The 23,986-nt window shown below is 36.7% G+C and overlaps 3 protein-coding genes across 4 annotated transcripts; 1 reads left to right on the forward strand and 2 right to left on the reverse strand.

Moving 5' to 3' along the window:
- Window positions 1-303: 303 nt before the first annotated feature.
- LOC122315780 (kinesin-like protein KIN-14S) lies at window positions 304-5,671 on the reverse strand. 2 transcript variants are annotated; one of them, XM_043131932.1, is made up of 16 exons: window positions 5,514-5,671; window positions 5,280-5,363; window positions 4,955-4,990; window positions 4,844-4,876; window positions 4,661-4,729; window positions 4,146-4,276; window positions 3,954-4,050; window positions 3,594-3,857; window positions 3,218-3,497; window positions 2,656-2,817; window positions 2,235-2,450; window positions 2,087-2,124; window positions 1,827-1,990; window positions 1,631-1,744; window positions 787-1,541; window positions 304-499 (listed from the first exon to the last, which is right to left on the reverse strand). In XM_043131932.1, exons 1-16 carry the CDS (start codon window positions 5,518-5,520, stop codon window positions 430-432), a joined length of 2,520 nt encoding a protein of 839 aa, XP_042987866.1. In that variant the 5' UTR covers window positions 5,521-5,671; the 3' UTR covers window positions 304-429. The 2 variants fall into 2 exon arrangements, with proteins under 2 accessions (XP_042987866.1, XP_042987868.1); XM_043131934.1 differs by lacking the exon at window positions 304-499 and having other exon boundaries at window positions 591-1,541; window positions 4,146-4,270.
- A 4,912-nt stretch (window positions 5,672-10,583) lies between these two features.
- LOC122317304 lies at window positions 10,584-16,058 on the forward strand. The gene is made up of 9 exons (XM_043134304.1): window positions 10,584-10,955; window positions 11,859-11,946; window positions 12,600-12,713; window positions 13,052-13,134; window positions 13,364-13,478; window positions 14,551-14,642; window positions 15,078-15,143; window positions 15,407-15,500; window positions 15,748-16,058. Exons 1-9 carry the CDS (start codon window positions 10,678-10,680, stop codon window positions 15,856-15,858), a joined length of 1,041 nt encoding a protein of 346 aa, XP_042990238.1. The 5' UTR covers window positions 10,584-10,677; the 3' UTR covers window positions 15,859-16,058.
- A 539-nt stretch (window positions 16,059-16,597) lies between these two features.
- LOC122317305 (pentatricopeptide repeat-containing protein At3g05340-like) lies at window positions 16,598-23,607 on the reverse strand. Its single transcript, XM_043134305.1, has 8 exons — window positions 21,541-23,607; window positions 19,722-19,933; window positions 19,262-19,342; window positions 18,879-18,916; window positions 18,343-18,422; window positions 17,771-17,851; window positions 17,386-17,494; window positions 16,598-17,055 (listed from the first exon to the last, which is right to left on the reverse strand). Exons 1-8 carry the CDS (start codon window positions 23,498-23,500, stop codon window positions 16,914-16,916), a joined length of 2,703 nt encoding a protein of 900 aa, XP_042990239.1. The 5' UTR covers window positions 23,501-23,607; the 3' UTR covers window positions 16,598-16,913.
- Window positions 23,608-23,986: the final 379 nt, after the last annotated feature.

Here is a 23,986-nt window from a genome sequence, read left to right on the forward strand (position 1 = left end):
AATTTTATTTTGTAGGGATATAAGATTTTGACAAACAAGGCTACTTTTATTTTAAATTTCTTCTTCATCTTCTGAGTTACGTGTGAGTGGTAACTGTGAACTTTTTCATGGCTTGTTAATGGCTTGGTGTCGCAAATTTTAAAGAACTTTTTCATCATGTTCTGCCGCCTATATCGCTCTTTTCTCCTAGTGTGTAAGTTATATCTGTGCCACAATTTTCTTTCAACTGAGAAACTCCTGCAGAATTTTGATTAGGTACACAAACACTTAACACGCTAATAGAGAAATAGGAGATACATGAAGTTTTTAAAAAAATGCTTGGAATCTCATTGAGACCGTGAATGATAAAGTAAGCAAGAAGCATACATCCCAAAAGAAAATGAAAAAAGATTATGGGAAAGGGAAAGGGCTCATGATTTCAGGGTGTTTTCAGTATGTAATGTGTGGAGGATTACATTGAATATCGGTGGAGGATTGAGAAGGCAACAAAGAGGGCTTCCTGTTATTCTTCAACTGAGAAACTCCTGCAGAATTTTGATTAGGTACACAAACACTTAACACGCTAATAGAGAAATAGGAGATACATGAAGTTTTTAAAAAAATGCTTGGAATCTCATTGAGACCGTGAATGATAAAGTAAGCAAGAAGCATACATCCCAAAAGAAAATGAAAAAAGATTATGGGAAAGGGAAAGGGCTCATGATTTCAGGGTGTTTTCAGTATGTAATGTGTGGAGGATTACATTGAATATCGGTGGAGGATTGAGAAGGCAACAAAGAGGGCTTCCTGTTATTCTTCAAGCTTCTCAACTTGAGCGGACTCCACACTAATGCCTTCCGTTGTAGTGCAACAACTGTTGCATGTCTCAATTTGGATGAACCGGCCTGTGTTGGGGGACTTCCCATGAACTTGCTGCTGCTCCTCATGGCGGTTGGTGTTGTCTCTGCTGCCCTACTCCTCGACTCTGGCAATGGAGAAAACAACCTTGAATACCTTGCCTTCCGTGGGTCCCTCACAAATGACTGCCGGCCCATTCCGCTACCATTTTTGAATCGCGAGGTGGAGGTGTGGAGTGGCGTTGACATCTGAGAGCTGGGTTCTGGGCGGAGGGTGGCAATGGAGACTCGTCTCCTAGGCTGAAGAACCTGAGTTGCTGTTGTTGTTGATGAAAGAGGAGGAGGTGGTCTCACAGCAACAGAGAACCGTCTCGGTTTCATAAGGCCTTTAGCGTTCGTTGCTGCCATTGTTGTTGTGGTAATGTTTTCTTTGCCAACTCCTGACGCTGGGATGATAGAAGTGGTTTTGCTGGTCTTTTTAGGCGGTATGGGAGATGGCGGCGGCAGGAAATTGGTAATTCTTCGAAGTGGCAACCTCAGCTTTGAAGGCCCTAAGGGTGGCTTTTTCTGTGTTATAGACTTCTGTGCTGCTTGTTTTAAAGATGGCAATGCTGAGGGCTGAGAAGAAGCGGCAGAAAAAGCTCTAGCTTCCTGCTTTAGTCTGGTTTTCCTCTCCTCTGCCAGTTGGTTCTCAAGGTCTCGAACCTATTGAAAACTCAGTGTTAAACCAGTCAAGAATCAATAGGAAGCATTGTCTTGTGCTTTAGTAAAATCAGAGGTTACAACATTGATACCTTCTCTTGAAGATTCCTGCAGATATGTTCTCTAGCAGAAAGCCTCAACTGCAAAGACTGCAAGTTATCCTGCAATTTCTTTGTCTCCTTCTCATCGTGCTTGAGCTTTTCTGCCTGTTGGTTGAAAATCTTAGTTGCACAAATTGAAACCACAATAGAAAATCTTAGTTTCAAAACGTGACTTACTAATTCATACCATTTGCTTGTACTTGAAGAGCTCGTTAAAGTCCACCTGTTTGCGAGCAGGTCCACTCTCAATTCCTCGGACTCGACTGGCAAAATTCAGGGAACAAAGAGTTTCTCCCAGATCAGCTACATCAGGGCTGATCTGGACAAACATCAAGGTCTTGCAATCTCCCCCTACAATTCAAGCTTTAGTTGGCATGGGGTTGAAATAGAAAGAACGTAGAAATGAAGTCGCAATTAACTAATATGCTATGACAACTGACAAAATACCTAGAGAGCTCTGCAGAATATGAGTAAGCTTGGAGTTCCTATTTTGAACAAAAATACGAGATATCATAAGTACATAAAAGATTGATAAATGTGCGCATGTGTGTGTGTGGAGAGAGAGAGAGAGAGAGAGAGAGAGAGAGAGAGAGACCTGTAAGGAATGTGAGCCGTTTTAGATGCAAGGGCAGAAATAACATCACCAAGCGCCGAGAGCGATTTGTTAATGAACTGAGATTCCTTCAATCTTTCACCTTCAACTTCAGTTTTCCCCACACGCTCACTACCAGCCAAGTCTACCAGCCAAAGATGACTTTTTGTGCAGTGTCCATTTATTAAATTTTCCCCTTTAACCGTCACTCTTAACAAGCTACAGTAAAGACAGTTTTGGCATTACCACACTATACAATACAAGGAGTTGAAGGTCCATAGCAGTAGCCGAATCCATAGTTGCCTTATTAAGAACTAGGAAATCTCATAATATATACCATTGTATAGCACAGATTTTCCCTCTTTTTTTTTGTTTTAAATTGTTTGGAAACAGGAAATGAAGTAACAATGAGTACACGACTCACCAATGAGAACGACTGCTGAGCTCATTAGCATTGGTGGAGCCAACCGATCTAACTCGGCTTCCAGACTTCAGCAGCTCCCAAACATCCTCAGTCCCATAAACACGAGCTTCAACTAGTCCTGGGACTTCTTGTGTTCCCTCTGCTGCTTGCTTTATCTCCAACCTTAATCCATGTACGGAAAATAATTAACACCATGCAACTTTTGAATTATTTCTTGCATTAATTTCTGAGAAACAATATAAACAGGGGCCTTAGGGGGTTTTACTTAAAGGAAGCTTATTCTGCACTAAAAGCGAATAGAAACATATTATATACTAGGTAGATCGCTAGGAAAATATGGCTGCGCCAATTAAGCGTTGGACGTAACTCTCACATCCATTCTTCCGTTCCAATTGCTTGAAGCATGGTAATCGTCTCCCAATTTCTAATCCATAATTTTTTCATCTAGCACTGAAATATATTATTTGGTAGCACCAGAGCTTATAAAAATCAAATTGGCAGTGTGATTCGAATGAACATTGCAAGGCATAGTCAGTAACAAATAAAGCTGAGAGGAACTCACTTCTTTGCTGGTTGATTGGAGTTTTCAACCAGTAGGTCCCGTATCTTCTCATTGTAAACTTCTAACATGCTCACAAACAATCCATATCTAATAATTCCACCTCTCTCTTCAGAAATCCGAAACAACTCCTCTAGAGTTCTGTAGTTAACTCCTCTATTTTCAGGTGTTCCCTCCATCGTAAATGTCTTCCCAGTTCCGGTTTGTCCGTAGGCAAATATGCAGACATTATACCCATCCAACACCGAAGTTGCGATAGGCTTTGTTTGAGCAAAAACAGCTTCTGCATATTGTAAAAACCCAAAATTAAATACTCTAAACCATTAAAATCAATCAACAGATCTTCCAGTAACACTATCTGCCTAGCTTTCGCAGGTACCTTGGTTGTCTTCAGGCCTAAAGATATGGTCAAACTTAAATTGTTTTTTTGAAGAATCAGAGCAAACGACCTGAAGCTCATTATCTTGAGTTGAGTCAAATTCAACAACAGGAGCACACCCATTTGTAATTTCAGTTTGGTTTAAAGGTCTACATCTGCAAAAGACCCTGATATTGCCCTTAAGCTCAATTACTTCATTGTAGAGCCTCTTGCGTTCAGATGACTCTTCAACATACTTTTTCTTTAAAAGTTCATATTCAGTACCTAATATACCACCAAAAATAGCAGGATAGCCAGTCACAATTGGATCGAGAAAAAGGAATGGGACAAAGATTTCAAGAATCAGTATTGGAGGCTCACTGAGAAGCCCAAGAGTGTTGAGAACTTCAGGGCCAGGGAATGAATCTGTAGTAAGCTTCACTTGATCAGATAGGACACTGTACTCTTTCTTCAGTTCCTGAAACGTGAAGAACAGAAGCCATTGATAAAGCAACCAACGCAAATCCTTAATACAAAAATAACGGCTCAAGTTTGGTAGCGAATAAAACTTACCCCCACTTTGCTGCTCAAATCAATTATTTTCTTCAATATGGGAAGGGTCTGCCCCTGATCTGGAGAAGTTTCTTGCATTCCATTTGACAAGCTATTCTCATCCGTAAAATTTGAACTTCTCTCAACTTTTTCTAACGCAAAATTGCAAAACCCACATAAGTATACCAATTGCTACAACTAATTGGTCAAAAGATACTAAAAATGATTTAAAGAAATTCAATTAATCCCCACTCAACTTTCATCTAGCACAATAAATTGGAGAAATTCTAAATTTCTGGGACATATAACATATAATATAAAATTTTGTTTCCCATTCTTTCAGCATCTGTACAGACGAGTTAAATGTCAAAGCAGGCTTTTGGAATTTGAAACCCCAATTTAAGCACTATCAAATAATAGAAAAGGAGAGAGAGAGAGAGAGAGAGAGAGAGAGAGAGAGAGAGAGAGAGAGAGAGAGAGAGAGAGAGAGAGAGAGAGAGAGAGAGAGAGAGAGAGAGAGAGAGAGAGAGATAAACCTTTATCTATGCCTGATTCGCTAGTTTCAGTCTCTGTAATTTGGCTGGTTTCAGCCTCTTGAGTATGCTCTGAAGAAAATAAAATCTAAACACGTTAATTCTACATTTTCTTGGATTTTCTTGCTGATTAAGCCATTTTCTTGAATAAAAAAATCTGAATCAGATTACGAGAAAAACCCTAACCTTTTTCATAGGTTGGAGTTTCTTGGGTTTGATCTGAATTGAAGTGGATCTTGAAGTTAACATATTATTGAAAAAATAAAAAAATAAAAAAATAACCAGAGAAGAACGAACCTGAGCGAGAAGTTGAATCCTCTAGGGGGGTTTTAACTGAAACCAAAATTAGATAAACCTCAAATAAAAAATATTGAATTTCAATAGAATAAACAACCCGCCGCCCCCGCGCCGGGGGGGGGGGGGGGCGGTGGCGGAGAGAAGAGGGAGGGAGAGAGAGAGGAGGTATTAATAAAATGACGAAAGAATCAAAGAAGGCAGACACTTGTTTCGCACAACGCATCTGCAGGGGCTTTATTTAAAAATCAACAATTATCTCAGTTCCTTTCCTTCGCTAATTTCAAGGAGAAGACAAACGAAAGTGAAAGAAGTAGGATAATTGAACCTGAAGCAGATGACAACGAAGGCTTCAAATCACAACTAGAAGCCAAGAAATTACAGCTTTCGGAAGGAGTTTCCACGGTTCGATCTGAGTAGAAAACACCGATTTTTGGGAAATAAAAAAATTGGATCAAGAAAAAAGATATGAAGTAATAAACCACACTAACAAAGTACACATACACGTTTATATGTATATACACGAGAGAGAGAGAGAGAGAGAGAGAGAGAGAGAGAGTACCATCCATGGCTTAGAAATCAGGGCAAAATTTAATTTTGAAGAGAGAGACTGGATAAGAGCGACGATCTGCGAGAGCTAGAGAGAGCGAGGAATACAGAGGTGGCGTTTTAAGCGCTTGACGAAGACGGAAGGTTACGATTGAATTCAAGTTTGAATTGTGAGGAGCGTGGGCCGTTGGATTGAAATCTAGAGGAGCTATTTCTAACGGCTATAAAACTTTCTGGAGCGTTACCATGATTGATATTTGATCGTTTGGAGAGAGTGGGCAACCCGAGTAGTCAACCAGAGCCCCGACCCGCTCAAATGGTCCATCTCATCGTTTACCTTGGTTGCACTATTACTATATATCAATCTAAGGAAAATAATAGTGCATCCCATAAATTTGTTCTCTCATTTTGATCGTTTATAAATTTTTATTTTTTTAATTTTTTAATTTTTATTTAATAGTTAAGAAAGTAAATATTAGCGTAATGGTGTATTATTTTATTTTTTAAAAATATTTAAAGATGCTTAAAAAATATGAAAAAGGAAAAAAAAATTTAAAAAGTCGCATTTAGCCTATGGGGCATGTGACCGCTGGGCGGCAAACTAGCATTACCCATCAATCTAAAGCTTACTTTTTTCTTTTTAGAAAAGATCATATCTAAAGGTTACCAATGTCATATAATACATTATTATCTCTATATGTGTCACTTTATATCACCATTAAAACATCTCTTTTTTTCTTAAGAAAACCAAAAAATCTTAGATATCATAAACATGAGTAATTTGCAAAAAAAATTTTATGCAACCACTAGGTAGTCGTCAGGTCATTCAAATGAAACAGTGTGTTTCATTTTAACATTGTAGCAAGAGGGGAAATGAAAATTGCTATACAGCGGGAGGGATTTCATCTTTAATTAAATGGTGTGTTTCATTTAAAGTCAAAATACACCATTTCATTTCTTCTCCTCTTTGCCACTTTCTTCTTCTGTGCGTCTCCTGTCTTCCTTCTTCTTCGAAGCATTTTCCTTCCCTAAGTCATGCATCCCCTTCTCCTTAATCCATATACCATCGACTTCCCTTCTCCTTTCCAACATATGCGACCTCGATTAATCTTAACCCTAAGATCTATCTTAATCTCACACATCAAAATGAAACCCTAACCCTAAGACTTGAGCGATTTCCATTGCTAAAAAATTACTCATTATTCATTTCTATAACCTTAGTTTTTTTGTAGATGATGGTCAATGCATGCATACAGCCTTTGGGCTAAAAGGCAAGACAACCCGTGATGCAAGGACCTTGAAAATTTTTTGTTTAGTATGTTTATAGATTTTATTTATAGGTTTTTATGTATGCCTGTAGATTTGGACAAATTTTAATATTTGTGGCCTATTTAGATCAAGTGTTCTGCGTACTATTGGAATTGGTTTTTGCAATTGCATAATAGATTATTCCCTATTGGATGTTTCTATTATGTAATCTCTAAGGTTGTTTGTGGGTTGGAGCTTACCAATTCTTTCCTTGTAATTTTGTTTGGTTCGGTGTTTTTGTTTTGTACTCTATCAATTACTTGCTTATAAAGCTAGGTCCTCTAAAGTTGTTTTTGGGTGGGAGGTTCATCAGTTCTTTGGTTGCTGAGAAATTTGATAAATAATTTTAAGCCCAAATCCAAAACACCCCGCGGTAACATATAAGTTGATAGTTTAGTGGATGCGTGCTTTTGTTTGCTTGTTTAAATATATGCTTTGTAAATTTAGAAATAAACACAACCTTAATTGTCTTCTTTCTTGAACCCACTTTTTTTTGTGTGGTTTCATGTGTGTGGGCCCGTCGCTGTGGAGGGGGAGGGGGGTGTGGGATCTATGAAATTTGGTGTGGCCTTTTTACTTTCTTCAACAACTCTTGAGCTTGAAGCAAAGGTTGTAGTGTTGAGTGCAATCAAATGGCTAATTGCATATTAAAATGGATATGTAATATTTGGTTGTAATGAAGAGCACAAAAAGAATCAAATAATCAAATATCTTCATTGAAAATAAAGCACAATGACACACTTGCCGTCGAATGCATCACCTAACTACTCCATAAACATAGGGTTCTTATCTGGACAATGAACAATAGGTGATAAAGAAGACCTAGGCTGTGATTGAATGTGTACCAGATTTGTAGTAGTGACCATCATTGTAGGGCTAGGGCTAGGTCCACCGTTGAATGGTTGGTTTTGTTGCAATTTAGAAAAAGAAACATTAAGAGATCTCATAACTGGTCGCAAAATTAAGACACAAATATATGCAAATTTACGTCGCACCAGATTATCTGTTGAATATAGGTTTGCATTTAAACGAGGTAGAAAATGTGATAACCATGCATGTAGTCTGGGAAGTTTGAATAAACAAGTCTTGATATGTCATAATGCCAAAAAATAATAATAACATACACAATGGTGTTGTACTTAAAAAAAATGACAAACTCGACATGCATATATATTGAATATTTGTAACAACATTGTCATACCTCAATTGATGGATTTAAGACATGAGGTGTTAGGGGACATACGTGTTATTTCCTTTCTCATTCTACGCGATCCCAATAACAACTAGATCACAATGGAGTACATCACATACTGCCAACAATTAATGTTATTATGATATAATAATCAATAGTTTTATTATATAAAACTATTCTGTTTGCACTGAAGATAAACACTCTGTTTTATAACCAAACAAAAACGTAGTAATCATAATAACCACAGTTTGATGTTAATCAAAACCCTAGAAACAACAGTATACCAATAGATGACCAGATTTCTAATATACACCACGATATTAAACAGTGTGATATACAGATCAACAGAATGATGAATATTTATCAAGAATATCGCAAGAAAGCCACAAGAATCAGATATGAACAATAAAGAACAATAAAGAATATGAAAGCAAGGAAAGAACACACCAATATATGTGATTTGACCCTAATGGTTTACGTCCACGACAGGAATGGGCCTCAGAGCTTTTTATTGATGAACAATACTTCACAGAGAAGCCTCAGTACACTTAGAGTCACAAATCCCTCACAGAAACCACAAGAAATCACTCTGATTTCTTCTCTCTACAAGGAAACCCTCGAAACCCTAATTCCCCTCTCTGTTCTCTCTCTCATACGCTCTGCCTCTCAAACAGCTGATATGTACAGAATGAAGCAATTAGGGTTTACACCGTATAGCTTATATATATATATATATAAATATATATGTTACAAGAGATGCCAACACGTGTAACCAATCCAGCGGCTCAACTCATAAACCTCCTGAAGTAAGCACGGGCTTCTCACGTGATTTAATCAGCTCAGTATTAATCAACTTCAACGATCCAGATTTAGCCATTTGTTCATCATCCTTTAATCAACCGCTTCAAGAGAGCATATTAGTAGATTAAATAAAAAACGTAACAGATAAATGTATTGACATACATATTACAACTATCACATATTACAACAATTAAATCTTCTTCTTCTCTTTCTTCTAACTTGAACGAGGACCAAGAAAATGAGATATTTTTCTAGTTTTTCTTTAATTCAAAGCATAACAATGAGATTTTTTATAATATGATATTTCTTTCCTATATATTCTAGACCTTAAAGTTTGGGCAGAAACTTTAGGGATCCAAATCCTTGGCCAACAATGGGTTTGGGACCTCGCATTTCTCTCTTCTTTTTTTTTTTTTTTTCACAGTTGAAATGCTCTATGGAAATGGTTTTGAGTGTTTTTCTTCTCAGGGCTTCTTCCTTTCCGTCGAAATGCTTTGCAGTCTAAATGGGTTTGGGTGTTTTTCTTCTCAGATGATCGAAATGCTTTCAGTTGAAATGCTTTTGATCAAAATGCAAAAAACTTTCAGTTGAAATACCACCTTTACTTCTCAAATGTCTTCTTCTTGAGTTTCAGTCCAATGGCTTCTCAAATTTTTTTTTTTTTAAATCTTTGTCAGATGCTCATGTATTTCCACATCAATCAGTTGCACAGGCCAGTTATATGTAGCATAATTGAGTAATTTTATTTGTTAGCTGTAATGGTGTATTATGTAATATGTAGTATGTAGAATTTTCCTATAGGCAAGGTCACATAAACACGAGTAATTTTATATAATATGCTCTTATTTCATCCTCATTCCACTTTATAATGTTGCACTTTCTATCAATCTTGGATCATCGATTAAGTATTTTAAAAAATAATTCAAAAGTTAATGACCAATGCCACTTCATCTATAATGAAATAAAATGGTATAATAGTGCAATACATCGAATTTTCTTATCAACACAATATAATAAAAGTAAGATGAAAATATAACATATAATAATTTCATTATGCTTAAATATATTATATTAGTAATGACACTCATAAAACCCATGTAATATGAATGAAAATATATGGTTATCATGATAAAACTTAAAAATCCAACCCTAATCGCATAATCAGGCTTGCATGTTAAGAATATTTCACAAGTAGGATTTTATGAAATATCTTACTTGATATTGATTATAGAGGAGTGCTACAAGTATAAATGGATTACACAAAAATAATTATATAAATTAACATAGTTTAATGTAATTTTTCAGATCTGGTTTACGATAAAAATAATTTTATAATTTGACAAACCATATCAAGCTTTTTCAATTTATGAAATTATTTTTGTGTATTTCAATATGTAGATAGAATATTTCTCTTGGTTCTGTTATAAAATAGAACTGCTACAAATATAAAGAGATTACACAAAAATAAATCGAGAAACTAATATGACTTTACGTGATCTGTTAAATTTACTTTATAATAAAAATAACTTTACAATTTGACATATTACATTAAGTTATATAAATTTATAAATTTATGTATAAATCTCTTCGTTAAAGAATTTCTTATTATAAAATCCTACTTGATATTTCACAAGCGGGGTATTATATGTGTATATATATATATATTATATTGTTTCTATTATAAAATAGGATACTGATGATTATGCGTACCTTTTGTTGACGTGGCAGATAGTCATTGGACATCATACACTTGGGTTAGAATCATGGAATCTGTCGGCAATGGCGATGAACGATTAATGAAAAAACAGCTACCAAATTTGATAAAACCGGTGGGATAACTCTATGGCCTGGGCCTTGGAGTAGCTCTAGCAACTTCATGGCTTCTTCATATTCAAGTTGCTGCTTCTTGAATTCATGCTCCTCTGCATCAGTACTCAACCCATCCTCAGCCACACGCTTTTCCTTATCTTTTTCTCACTCGATCTTTAATGGCCACAATGGAGTTTCACTGAACAGAGCTGGCTCTAGCTCAAGTATACGTGCCAAGTTTGATAAGTTCCAAGGTGAGGATAGTCCTAATACCATCACACCTTCTACTTTACCAGCACAGCCAGAAATTATTCAAGAAGATGTAGAAGAGGAAGATGATGACAGGTTCTGTTTCGTATAAACACGAGTTACCTCGCTTATCTGGGTTCACTTGTTTAGTTTATCTGGGAATTTCCATTCTGGGTTTCAAGTTGCTAAATATCAGAATATGTGGAGGATATATGATGGATGGCTATAGTGAAATTGAAGGGAATTTGGTGATATCCATTGATGAGAATCAATTTGGGGTCTTTGGACGGATTGAGTCATTTTGTTGTTGTTTTTAATGCGTTTGAATCTTTTGATTATGTAAATCTTGCCAAATATCTCATTCTATGTGTATAATTTGCACTATGCCTTTGAGTTGAAAAAAATAGTAACTTATGTAATGTGTTTGGGAGTTTGAAGGGATTAGGAAGGAGAACGGCGACCTTAAGACGGAATGGAATAGAGTTTTAAGTGCTTTTGGGAGATTATGTTAAAGAGCAAATGAAAAAGAAATAAACTTGCACCTATGCCCCTTATAATTTAGTTCTGATTCGATTGAAAAGTAAAATGGACACAATTCCATCTTAAGGAGTGGTACTTAACAGGTTAAGCATCTTGATCTTCTAGCTCAAGTGCCTTATGATAAGCCTTCTTATATAAAAAAAGTGCCTTATGATAAGTCTAACAAGCTTGTATAGTAGCCTAGGATTTTGTCTAGTCTTATAATAATTTTATGGGTTTAGCTACTGACTGATTACGTGATAATTAAAAATTTTGGTATTTTGCATTTAGGAAGCATGCTAGTAATATCGATATGTATAGGCCTTGAACTCGAAACATAGCAAAAGACGCAAACTTCTAGTTCATCTCATAACAATTGTTTTTTGGTTGAGTTGATAAACTGTCATTTAGATTACTTGTTTCTTAGCCTTGAATCTGATAAGTGAAAGGAAAGCCACTTGTGATTTATTTATCTTTCAGCTGCTTGCCTTCTGACTTGGAGGGGGCCGTCCGGCAATCAAGTCAAGCAACTGCCTCGTTTTTGTCTTCTGGAGGAATGAGAGCAATAGTACGTGCAAAAAGAAAAATGTAATCTTATTGATTGAAAATGGAAGCTCCTCATTTTTTTGGTTTTTTTCTCCTTTGTTCTATTAGTTTGAAGCTGAAATGAATCTAATAAAGGAAACAAAAGAAGTTTTTGAATTTTTCAAAGCAATCCTATCCCAGGAAAATTTGATGTTTTTTCTTTTCTATTGAAAGCAAAGCAAAGTATCGGAAAGAAAAGGTATAATATCCAAAACTGAAAAAAAAAAAAGAAAAATTAAAATAAGAGGTATTAGTGTAATAAAGTCCTCAAAAGGTAAATAAAATAAAAGAGGTATATTAGGTAATGAGCTATTCTATATTTTAATTTTCTTAGCAAATTATGCTGAGTTCTACTACTGCCTTATCAATATTTCAGCCTATTAAACCTTTTGCAGTATAATACTTGCAACAATTGAGCTCAAACCTGTCTCGGGATGGTTTAAAGAGTTGTATATTTTGAAATAGAAGATACTATTAAAATTTTGGGCAGTTTGTGTGTGTGTGTGTGTTTGTGCGTGTGGAGAGTATTTCATGGTGAGATGCCACCTCTAATGTTCAGTTCTGTAAATCGACTTCACTACTTCAGTCGGTTCTCTGCTCTTTTCTACTGTTTAAAGTCATGCTATCTTTTTACAGGTTGAGCTCCTAATTCCCCAGTTGCAGTTTCTAGATGATGAAGGTGCACAAGCTGAGCTCTGGGAACTGTCAAGAACTTTCTTGGATACACTAATCAAAGAAACAGGATCTCAGGTTATTTGGACATATTTCTTGAAGTTACAGAAGTAAAGTGTTTGGGATTGACTTAACTATACAGTCTGAGAGAATGAATTAACATGTGAAGGAGGTTCTCTATTAATGTTACCTAACCTTTGCTTTGAAGTTGGCAATTTTAGCCCACATCCATTACAAAGTAAAACAGTTACCAATCCTTGAGCAATCAGTCTTAAGGAATTGATGACAATTCGAACTACTGTATCTTATAGTGGTTAATGATGTATGCTTTTTTCCCTTTTTATGATAAGTAAATCTAGGGTTACTATTTAGCATACATCATCTCCGTTGCTAAGTTCTGTAATTTGAATTTTTAGAGAGTTAAAGCCATATTTCCTGATGCTGGTGCCGCTGCACTTCTAAAGTACCGATGGAAAGATGCTGCTTTTGGATTTTCTAGGTAATGTTCACCATGTTGATGGACGTCCTATAAGCATGTACTTTGTTAGCTTGGCTAACCATCCTTTCTCATATGAATCTGGCACTTTTTTCATTTTTTTTTCTGCATATTTATTTTCTGGTACGGGGTCATTGTCTTATGAAGCTCTACCGCATAAACTTGAATAATAGTTAATTGAACTTAATTAGCCATATATGTGATATTTAAAATTTTGTCTTATTTCATACAGCTTAAGTGACAGGAAGCCTGTAGAGAGTGAAGACGAGATCGTGGTTATGGTTGTTCCTGATTATCAGATGTTGGGATATGTAGAGAGAATTGCATCTGATCTCTCAAATGAACCGGTACCATTCTGATCTCCTCAGTCCTTTATTAGAAGCGATGGTCTCTATATGCACATTTCTGTTTATTATCATGATTCTCATGATCAGAAGTCTAGACACTATTGTGATGATGACTCACATTTACTTCTTAATGTATACCAAATGATAGAATTTCTTTATAAGGTACATTGCATGCATTCATGCATTATATCCTATTTTAACAACCCCACGGTAAGTTTGGAAAAGTTTCTTTTTTCAGTAAATTCTAACATGAAACTAATATTTATCTTCTCGCTGCATCATTGTCTATTGGTAATATCAAGTTAACATTTGCTTACACATATGCGCATAGAAAACACATTTTTGTATCATGGCTGCTGAACAACTGACTGACTAAAATACCTATCTATGTGTATTAGTTGCTGTCTGATGATGTATGTCAAATAAAGTTGGATTGTTTATATTCAAGCTGTAGAAATTACAGTTTGCTAAATATTTTGTTTTGACTCTTTCATAACATTCTGGTGACATTGGAGCTTGGATACCACTCCCCTTGGCTAAGTTGTTGATGGTTTCCAGTGGTCAAACTGACATATGTCAGCCATTGTGACAACTCTTTGAACTGACCAAAACATCCAGACTCCTGAACTGCAATGACACGGGTAGCTGTCAACCTCATACCCTGTCACTAGGTCGGGTCATTGGCGTGAAATATTGCCCACTTCACCACCATATATGCCATGTGCTAGTTGGGTTGGGAGTGGTTGCTTTTTAAACACCCATCACCTGACAGCCAACTCTATTCCCATTGGAAATCCGTTTTTCTTTCCCAGCCCCATCTGACCAACACCAAAAAGTGACTGTTTTTAGTTGGATTGGTTCGTTTGGGTCAAAAGGGTAGGCATTTTGTCCGCCCTTGCAGATATTCTGTCAAGGTTTCCATTTGTTTTGTACTATGGCCTAGGGTGTATCTAACCTAAAATTCTTTCATTACTTTTTTAGTTCTTTTGATATAGGAGTGTTAATGCGTATGCTCTATAATAGAGGGCTTGGTTTAGAACTATTGTCCTCACTGCATCTCATATATTGGCAGCCGAGGCCTCTCATAATGTGGAACCCGCGTCTAATCAGTGAGGATGTAGGAGTTGGGGTTAATGTTCGAAGGTTAAGGCGGTATTTTCTACGGTATGCTTATTATCATTCTCTCTACATTTTGAACTAGCCTGTTTCTTGTTATTTTAAGCTCATTCAATTGGTTAGCCTTTCCACTTGCTCTAGTTCATTAGGAAAAAAAGTACTTTTATATTATCAAGCTGAACTCAAATCACCTTAATTTTGCACTCTGTACCTTAGTTAAATGATTGGCTATCGTATCTCATATCATACTCAATAACTGCGTTAAGAATATGATCATGCCATGTAAAACCTTCCTCACTGATTGTATTGTCTTGGCTCACCATTGACCCTTTTAAACTTCCTTCAGTTAATTGTATTTAACTAACATGTCAGATTTTTTAGACCACCAGTAACATCTTCTGAACTCTTCTCGTTCATGTGTATAATATTATACATGTTTAGGATCATTACAAACAACCAACTCTTATGTTTTTATTTTTGCAGCACTTTTTCAACAGTTTACTCAATGAGACCTCTGCCATCTGGTGCCGTGTTTAGGTGTTATCCAGGGTAAGGTCCAGTTTGCATCTTACCGAGTTCCTAACCTCTCATGGGCACCTGTTGTCTAGTTTTATATCTATAACCAAATGCATCATTATCCATGTATTGATGATATCTGTGTTGTGATCACATGCATGATACCGTTAACATGGGCTAGGGCTTGTGCTAGGTGAAACAATCAGGGGCCCTTTTAAGATTTTCATTTTTGGTTCTCATGTCAATCATTGCTTCTGATAGTCTACCTCTGAATCTGTTTTCTGATCTTTCACAAGATCGTGGAAGGTGTTCTATGATGATAAGGATAGACCAAACAGATACCTCCTTGCCAAAGAACTCATTAGCCGTCCTGATGCGGAGGATCTTGAGGTAAGTTGCTGGTAACTTTTTATAATGTCTCCTCGGAAGAGGTGTGATGTGTTATGCAAAGAAATCTGAATTTACACTAAAAATGTATTGTGATGGATTCATAAATGTTAGAAATCTTTTATACATATATTTATTTATTAGAAATCGTTAAATCTTGCATGTTAAGCCTGACCACACCCACAAACAGAAACAAAATGTCAGCTGTAAGAACTAGACGAATTGAAAAGTTATGTGCTGTTATTTGCAGATAATATTTGGAAATGTAGCGGAGGGATCAGAGCAGGGTCCATCTCTGTTTAACAGAGCAGCCAGCGTCTTCTCTTCACTAAATCGGTTTATGAAGGCGATTTCAAAATAATCCTTTTATTTTTATCTGTTCCCAAAAATGTTGAAGATCAATCTATTTCTATCCTGCATCATTTCTTTGTAAATTTTGTAGCTTGAACCCGACTATATAACGCATACTACATATAGTTGCATTACACAATCTGAGCAAGTACCTGTTCTTCTCATTGTAATACCAGGAAATGGTGCAACGAGATGCACCAAAATATAGCATACTTGGTGTCTTCTCTCTCTCTCTCTCTCTCTCTCCGTTACTTTCCATCTCTAAGCCTAAGGTGACAAGGTCCTATGTTTGAATTAAAATATTACTTCTATTCATTTTCCTCGACATTGGTTGAAGTCTCCAATGAGTAATGGCAGATATGTGGGCGGCTCGGGACTATTTTTCTGTAGTTATTGGGCTTTGCGGCAATCGAACCACTGCACATGGTCTCAGAAAATAATTTATCAGAAGGTTTTGCTTCATGCCTTTTAGGCATAATGTAAGAGATTCGACAATTCTCCTGGCTTCCACACAGTCAAAAGCACGAGAACCACGCTTCACTGAAAGCAGGGAATGCGGAGAAGCATAGGATCTTGCTCGTCTGCTTTTCATAGGATCTTTCTTCTCCATGGCCCGGATGCATATGTGGAAAGAACCTCACGCATTAGGGTCGTTAAGGTTTTCCGCTACAGATTGGCTAGAGCTTGAGCATTGTTATCTTTTATCAAGAGAAAGGAGGCAGATTGGTAAGAAAGGCAGACCAAATACGGGAGGGGACCAAAATGCTCATCAGCAAGTAAAGAACTGTTTCTTGGAGCATAAACGTGAGCCTCCGAGTCACAAAAAAACAGAAACTTACAATATTTACAAACATTTCCTTCAAAAATATGGTGTTACGACTTCATTACACAAAAAAAATATATATATTTTGTCCCTTGGCTTTTCCTATGTACATGCAGTTGACAAGAAGGCTCCTAATAACATCTGTAAGCAGTATCGGTTTCCCTTTTCTTCAATAAGCAGAGTGCTGTTTGGTGAATTTGGCAATAAAAATCAAAGCCACATACAAACCAGCAGTCCAAATGTCAAAACCAATCAACATGTTTGGTTGAAGTTTTGGGTTGCTTCTTTGGCTTTTGGTATCGATTGTTCTCAAACTTGGCTCTAGCCATAAGAGAATAAAGCAATTCTGCCTCGGCTGATGTATCATAAGGCTTGTTCAAGATACTGCAATACCAAAATAAACCAGAAAGAGAACACTAGTGAACAACCATAAGATATAGCCCAAATTGTAAGCTTGTATATTTGCGAGTGAGATGTGACAAAATCAAGGCTATTTATAATACCAATCCGTGTGTAAATATTCTAAGCTTTTGGCAGAAAAAGAGATGGAGCATGAGAATGCAATTAAAACACTAATCAAGCTGAATTAAGAACACAAGCCTGCTCCATTTCTTTCACAGTTGTGGATACAGGGTAGTAGTTCTATTAGTTCTCTGGATCAATTTTAGCATCTACGACTATGAACAATGATTTCCGGGGAGTTATGAGATATACCTGTCCAGTAGCTCCTCTAAGATAATTCTCTGCGAAGGTGTAACGTAATAAATACAACTTCTTGGGCACTGACCCACCGCCATCTGAACTTGGTAATCGTCACCATGTCCTAATCAAATGCACAGAGGTTTTAAAGTTGAAATAATAAAGAATATCATTGGGCTGATTTTCAGTTCATAGTAGTTATAGTGTGTTAAAACCACCAAACTAAACTGTTGAGTGGTAATTGTGAATTTGTTCTCATTCTCCTGTCCCCTTCTTTTAAAATATCCTTAACCCCGTCAAATAAAAATGACTATACTACTATAATAAAAACAACTTGCCTGCACCCCATCTTACTTTCATCTGTTCTTTCTACACACAACGTACAAGCAAATTAACCAACCTTGCGAAGATACCCTAGCAGTTCCAGTGGAAGCATACGTGAAGGCATGAGGGGCCCCTTTTACACAAGAATATGGACAGCCTGCTGATGATTTAGAAATAGCAACAGTGAGAGAAAGACCAAAGTATCACACTTTGACTAAAATCATTTGCTTGACCTCTTGCCAAGATGCTGAGAAGTAATTTTCACAAATATAGCTGTACCAAGGCAAATCAACTTTGATGCCGTAATTATCTAATTGCATAAGGTTTTAGTATAATAAGATGATTGTACAAGAATTTCTAGAGTTTTTCAAGATGACATACTATCACAAAAGTAAGAAACAGAAAAAAGAGAGTCAAATATCTCTAAAACTTGAGATTTTCAACCATTAGTGCAGAGTATCAATGGAACTCAGCATGAACAGGTTTTCCACACAGGGATTAGTCCATGACAACGAGACGATTTCCCAAGAGCACTTCATATATATGATGTAACCAAGAGTACTTTTTTTTATGGGAATCTACGTGCATGCAACAGGGGAAGAATAGACCCAGCAATTGTAACATCCAATATAATGAATGCATCAGTACCTTTGCCAAGACAGAGAACCTCATTAACAAAGAGATCAAATGCTTCACATTCTGGATTTTCAAAGGGATCCAAACATTCCCTACAAATGCAACTTCAATGGTGAGAGTGATAGAAGTTGTACAACGAAAGAAACAGACAACAGATAAAACAAATAAATCAAATCATTTAGATCTCAGGGAAAAGATTATGATTCATGGAAAGTCAAGCAAAAGATGTGGGAAATGTTTGTTTCATATTTATTATATGTACATCCTGTTAGAAAAACACCATTAACATGCACCAGTAAGTACTTCACACAATGTAGCCAGATACACCATCAAGAGAGCAGGACGTTAATTACTACTGTCATTTTCATAAAGTTGGCAATTTCACTTGGTGCCGGCGTACACGACCAAACAACTAACGGTCCAAATCAACAATTGGAAGCGTAATTTCAATGTGAGTGATAGGGAAAAAAAAACTTAAAAAAAAAAAAACCGAAATTACAAGCACGCCCTCCTATAAAATTCTTGACAGACAAATAGGAAAGGCTTACCTCTCGATGATCTCTGATCGACTGTAGTTTGATAACATCTGCACATATTATCTAACAACAGTTACTAGTTGTAATTATTAGAAGTCTAGAACTAAAAAACAACTCGTTTCTGCATATAGCTATAATGTTTTTTAAGCTTGATTATATAAATCAGCATATTTAGACAACGATACCGGATGTATTAAAAAATAGGCAACAAGAATCCGTAAGAGACGCAAAATGAAACAAAACAAAAACTTAAGATTAGTGACATGAATAACAACCTCCAGATTAATTCTACATAATGTGAGAATTTCCCTACACTGTAAATTCAACACTTAGCATCAAACCCATATTTGCCTTTCCCTTTGTAGCCGCATGTAAATATTTATAAATAGCAGTACCTCATATGCCTGGATGACTCGGCGAATCATTGTATCAGAATCTGGCCCATCTCTATTCACGTCAGGATGGAATTGCTTCACCTTTGTTTAAATCATAGGAAAGAAATTAGGTCTACAACCACCAAACAATAACTAATTATGAATTGTGGAAATCAAATACACTTTATTTGTGTTTTTACATATCCATGGCCTTGTCTATAATTACAATTCCAGTTCTGTATCTTTTCCAATACCCACCCAATAAATACTCCACCAAGCTGAGCCTAAATCACCTCCCAGTTCTTAATCAGCCCCTCAAAAAATAGTTCTTTATTAGCCGCCAAATCCACACCCCGCGGCAAAAAAAAAAAAAACCATAATGCAAAACTCAAATTTCTCGTATTTTCCTCCATTATCTTCGCAACTAAAAAAAAAAAAAAAACAGAGCATACGCTGATTCGAATAGGGTAAATATATGTACTTTAGCTCGGAAAGCGGCTTTGAGCTCGGCGGCAGTACAGTCAGGCTCAACGCCGAGGACGACGTAAGCCGAAGTACTGGAAAGAGGAGCGTCTACTCCGATTCTCTCTCTGCAATTTGTATAATTCAGACTTGAAAGAGAAGAGGAAAGCAATTCTGGGTTTCTGAAATTGGAGGGAAAATGGTGACCGTTGGGAAATGTTACGGCTTTTCGAAACGGAAGAATTGAAGTGGTCGAGCTGCAGAGAAGCAAACATTCCATCTCTGTGTCTCTGTCTCTCTCTCGGGGGCAAGCAAGCAGGGCTCTGTAGACTAGTTCACATTAAAGTGCCAGTGGTTCAAACTGCAACCGTCTAGACGATGAGGTGAGTTGAGTCTTATAAATGGTAGTCACTTGAGATGCTAGGATGACTTTTATGAATTCTATTTAATATGAATTTAAATATATTTATAAAAAATTAAAAAAATTATGAATTATATGGGTAGAGGATGTCGAGTTGAAAAAAATTATCGAGATAAATTACCTTTCTTCGAAAGAAGAAATCAATTAGACGTTTTTAACTTCTTTCTTTTTTTTAAATTTTTTTTTCAAATTCTAAAGTTTAAAGTAAGAAAAAAAATAGACATAAAATAAGTTATAATATTAATAACGGCATAAGATCGGGATTTTAAGGAAAGCATTAATGCTTAATAAATGTTGTAGAAGTTGATTTATATGTCTATCCTTCTTATTTTAGATCTTATATGTAATTCAGATAAGAATTCAAGGTATCTTAATTCTATTTGCTCTTCTTTCAATAGAAAGAAGAATACATAAGGGAAAAAGAAACTATGGAAGCAATTGTAACGGCTTAAAGGGTTGACTGCCGTTATCCTCGGTACCAAGATTTCCAATACTTCTGCGCTTTCATGCTTAATTTCAGCAACTCCATCCATGCTTCCTCCAAACACACTATTCTTTATGACCTCTCAAGGGCATTGGCTTGCTTCCTCCTGTCATAAATCCCGAGGCACTCTGTTCTCTTTCTTTGTATCGTGAACTTTTGCTCTGTTTTACAACTCTGGTCATCAAAAGCCTCGGTCCAGACAGTATTTATAGCTTTATTTTACAAACATCAAAGATGAAATGATTACAACTCTCTGAAACTCTTTAAGGCCATGTGAGTGACCGTCTTCCTTACGTAAGGCTGAAAACCATTTCTATATCTGATTTGAGGGAATGCTTCCTTCTCTAAGATTGGAAACGCCACACTGAGCAGTATGCATGTGCCTGGAAAGTGGATATGTGTGTGCTTGTGAACTTGCCTAGGTGCACGGGGACGGAGCGATAGAAAAGAAATTGCATGTAATACGCAGCAGGATCGTGAACTTCTTATTAACTTCTATCAGGTGTGATGTAACTTAATCATTTCTGAGACTTAAAAGATCATGATCTACACGTTTCCTGCTAATTTCTTCCCTCTCATTTTCCTACCAAGTATGCTAAGTGGGCAAAAGCACTTAAACTATGAACCAGCTACCAATTCAAAAATTCAATGAAAAATGTTTAGTCTACACAGAATCTTACACAAAAAAAGTCTACATGCTTACATGGTTTAATCTAATTCATTAGAGTATAAAACAATTTTTATTGTAAAGTAGATCTGATGTATTACATTTCATGTCAGTGTGTAAATTTCTTTGTGTAAGATTTGTATGTAGACCCAACACTTCTCAAAATCAATTATATATGAGAGAGAGAGAGAGATTATCAGTATAAGGACTGAATACTAGGAAGTGTACATTGGAGTGTATAACAGATTAGGCCAATGCTTATCACTCATCCTGATCCATGTAAAAGAGAATGAACCTCTTATCTGGAACATATCCTTCGTCTGTCAAGTGTCTAAACAACTCTGCCAAAAGCCCGTATATGTTCTCAACTTGAGGATGCATTCTGCCCCCGACAACAAAGCTGTGGATTTTATTTTCAATCTCGATCCAACTTATACCTGTTTCTTTTGCAACCCCCATATCCTTCATTCTCTTAATAGTCCTGGCTCTCTCCTTCCACCTGCCTTCAGAAGAATATATATTGGCCAATAAAATGTATGGTGCTGAGCTTTCAGGTGCGGCCAAAAGCAACTGATCAGCAGCATATTTTCCCATCTCTGAATCTCCTTGAATGCTACAAGCACCAAGTAATGCTTGCCAAATATCTAAACCAGGATTCTCAGGTAATCCCTCGATAAACTTTCTAGCTTCATTCAGAAGTCCTGCTCGACCCAACATGTCAACAACACAAGCATAGTGTTCTGATCTTGGACTCAACCCATGATCTTTAGCCATGGATTCCAACAACTGCATGCCCCTTTGAACTAAGCCAACATGGCTGCAAGCATGGAGCAGAGACAGAAATGTCACGTCTGTTGGCTGTATGCCTTCCAACGTCATACGTTCATACATTTGTAGGGCTTTGGAGCAATCCCCATGACGGGCAAAAGCTGCGATTAAGGAGTTCCATGAGACAGAGTTCCTTTTAGGCATTTGAGTGAAGACCTTAACCGAATCCTCCAGATCTCCGCACTTAGAATACATGTTTATAAGCCCATTACTGACAAAAATATTACAACAGAAGTTCTTTTTGATAGCTAAAGAGTGAATTTGCGTACCAAATCCTAATGAAGTATCAACTCCAAATGCCCCAAGAACAGCTGAAACCATGTCAGGGTCAACCTCAATTCCTGCCTTCACAATTTTAGTGAAAATTTGTATAGCCTCTTCCTCAAATCCATTTTGGGCAAAACCCACAAGGATAACAGTCAAGGCAACCTCATCAAATTCTGTTGTAGACTCAAATATCTTCCATGCATCTTTTACATTACCACACTTTGAATACATGTCCATTAGAGCACTCTCAATGCAAAACTCTGATTGAATTCCCAATTTCCAAAGGAGCCCGTGAATTTGAAGCCCTTCCTTTAGGGCCTGCAAACCTGAACATGCCATAAGGGAGCTCAAGTATGTCAAAGAATTCAGATCAACTGTACCACAACGCATCTGTACGAAAAGATTCAAACTGTCTTCATGGAAACCATTCTGTGCAAGGCCAGAGATTACAGCCGTCCAAGTAATAACATTCCTTTCAAGCATTTCATCAAAAACCTGCCTTCCGGAGCTAAAACAGCCACATTTATAATATGCCGTTATCAAAGCATTCCCCACTGCAATTTCCTGCAAGTAGCCACTTGAAATTACTAGACCATGCATCATTTTACTTGCATAACAAAACTCAGGTCCATCACAAGCTGATAAAATTGTAGTCAAAGTAGCTTTATCAAATTGATAAAAACCAGATTCGCACATTCTTTTGAATAACCCAAACCCAGCATCAAACTCCCCATTTCTTAAAAACCCAGAAATAATAGTATTCCACGAAACGGTATCTTTCATAGGCATATAACTAAACAGTTTAACTGCATTTGACAATTCTCCGGATTTCGAGTACATAGACAGGAGGGAATTCCAAACAACTAGGGCGCTCCGGATATTAACCCGGTTCTCGTGGTCGAAAAATTCAAAGTTCTTGATGATCGAGGCATGGATGGAAGAACCCAAATGCAGGAGACATTCTTTTCCACAAATGTATAAGAGTAGGCTTATGTCTGAGTGGTTGAGGACAAATATTGAGATTTCTGAAACTGGGTTCTGGTGGGTTTGAGTTCTGAAGGGAGAGAGATAACGCGAAGCCCAAGCGGGACAGTGGGATCTGAGTTTGTGGAAGATCCATTTGGATTTCATCCATGAAACTGCTTCAGTAACACCTGCTGTTTTTGTCTATGAGAAGGTTGCTTCTCTTAGTTCGGTCTCAGTGTAGTGCACGTGCGCGGGAAAGAGAGAGGGCGGTGTCTCCGGTGAAAAGTGATGAAAAGTAATAACAAAATATTAAATATTAGTAAATAGTAATAAAAAAATAAAAAAATAATAATAAAAATAAAATATTAAATAACAATATAACGATGAGATGAATCTACCCAAACGTGGCTAAACTAGGGATACTGCATGCTGGGTTCTGATGTTCTGTTCGGCCTAGTAATCCATTAACGGTAATAATCATATAATAATAGTAATAATAATAATAATAATAATAATAATAATATATTTGGGGTAGATTTTGATGGAAAAGGACTCGAAATGGATAGTATTCTTTGTGCTTGTTCGTTTAAACAACACAACTCCAACCAATTCATCGATCGAACACAAATGTTTGGGTGAATGAAATTGCTT

This window comes from Carya illinoinensis, chromosome 7 (assembly GCF_018687715.1).
Source record: "Carya illinoinensis cultivar Pawnee chromosome 7, C.illinoinensisPawnee_v1, whole genome shotgun sequence".
In the NCBI taxonomy this organism is placed as follows: domain Eukaryota; kingdom Viridiplantae; phylum Streptophyta; class Magnoliopsida; order Fagales; family Juglandaceae; genus Carya; species Carya illinoinensis.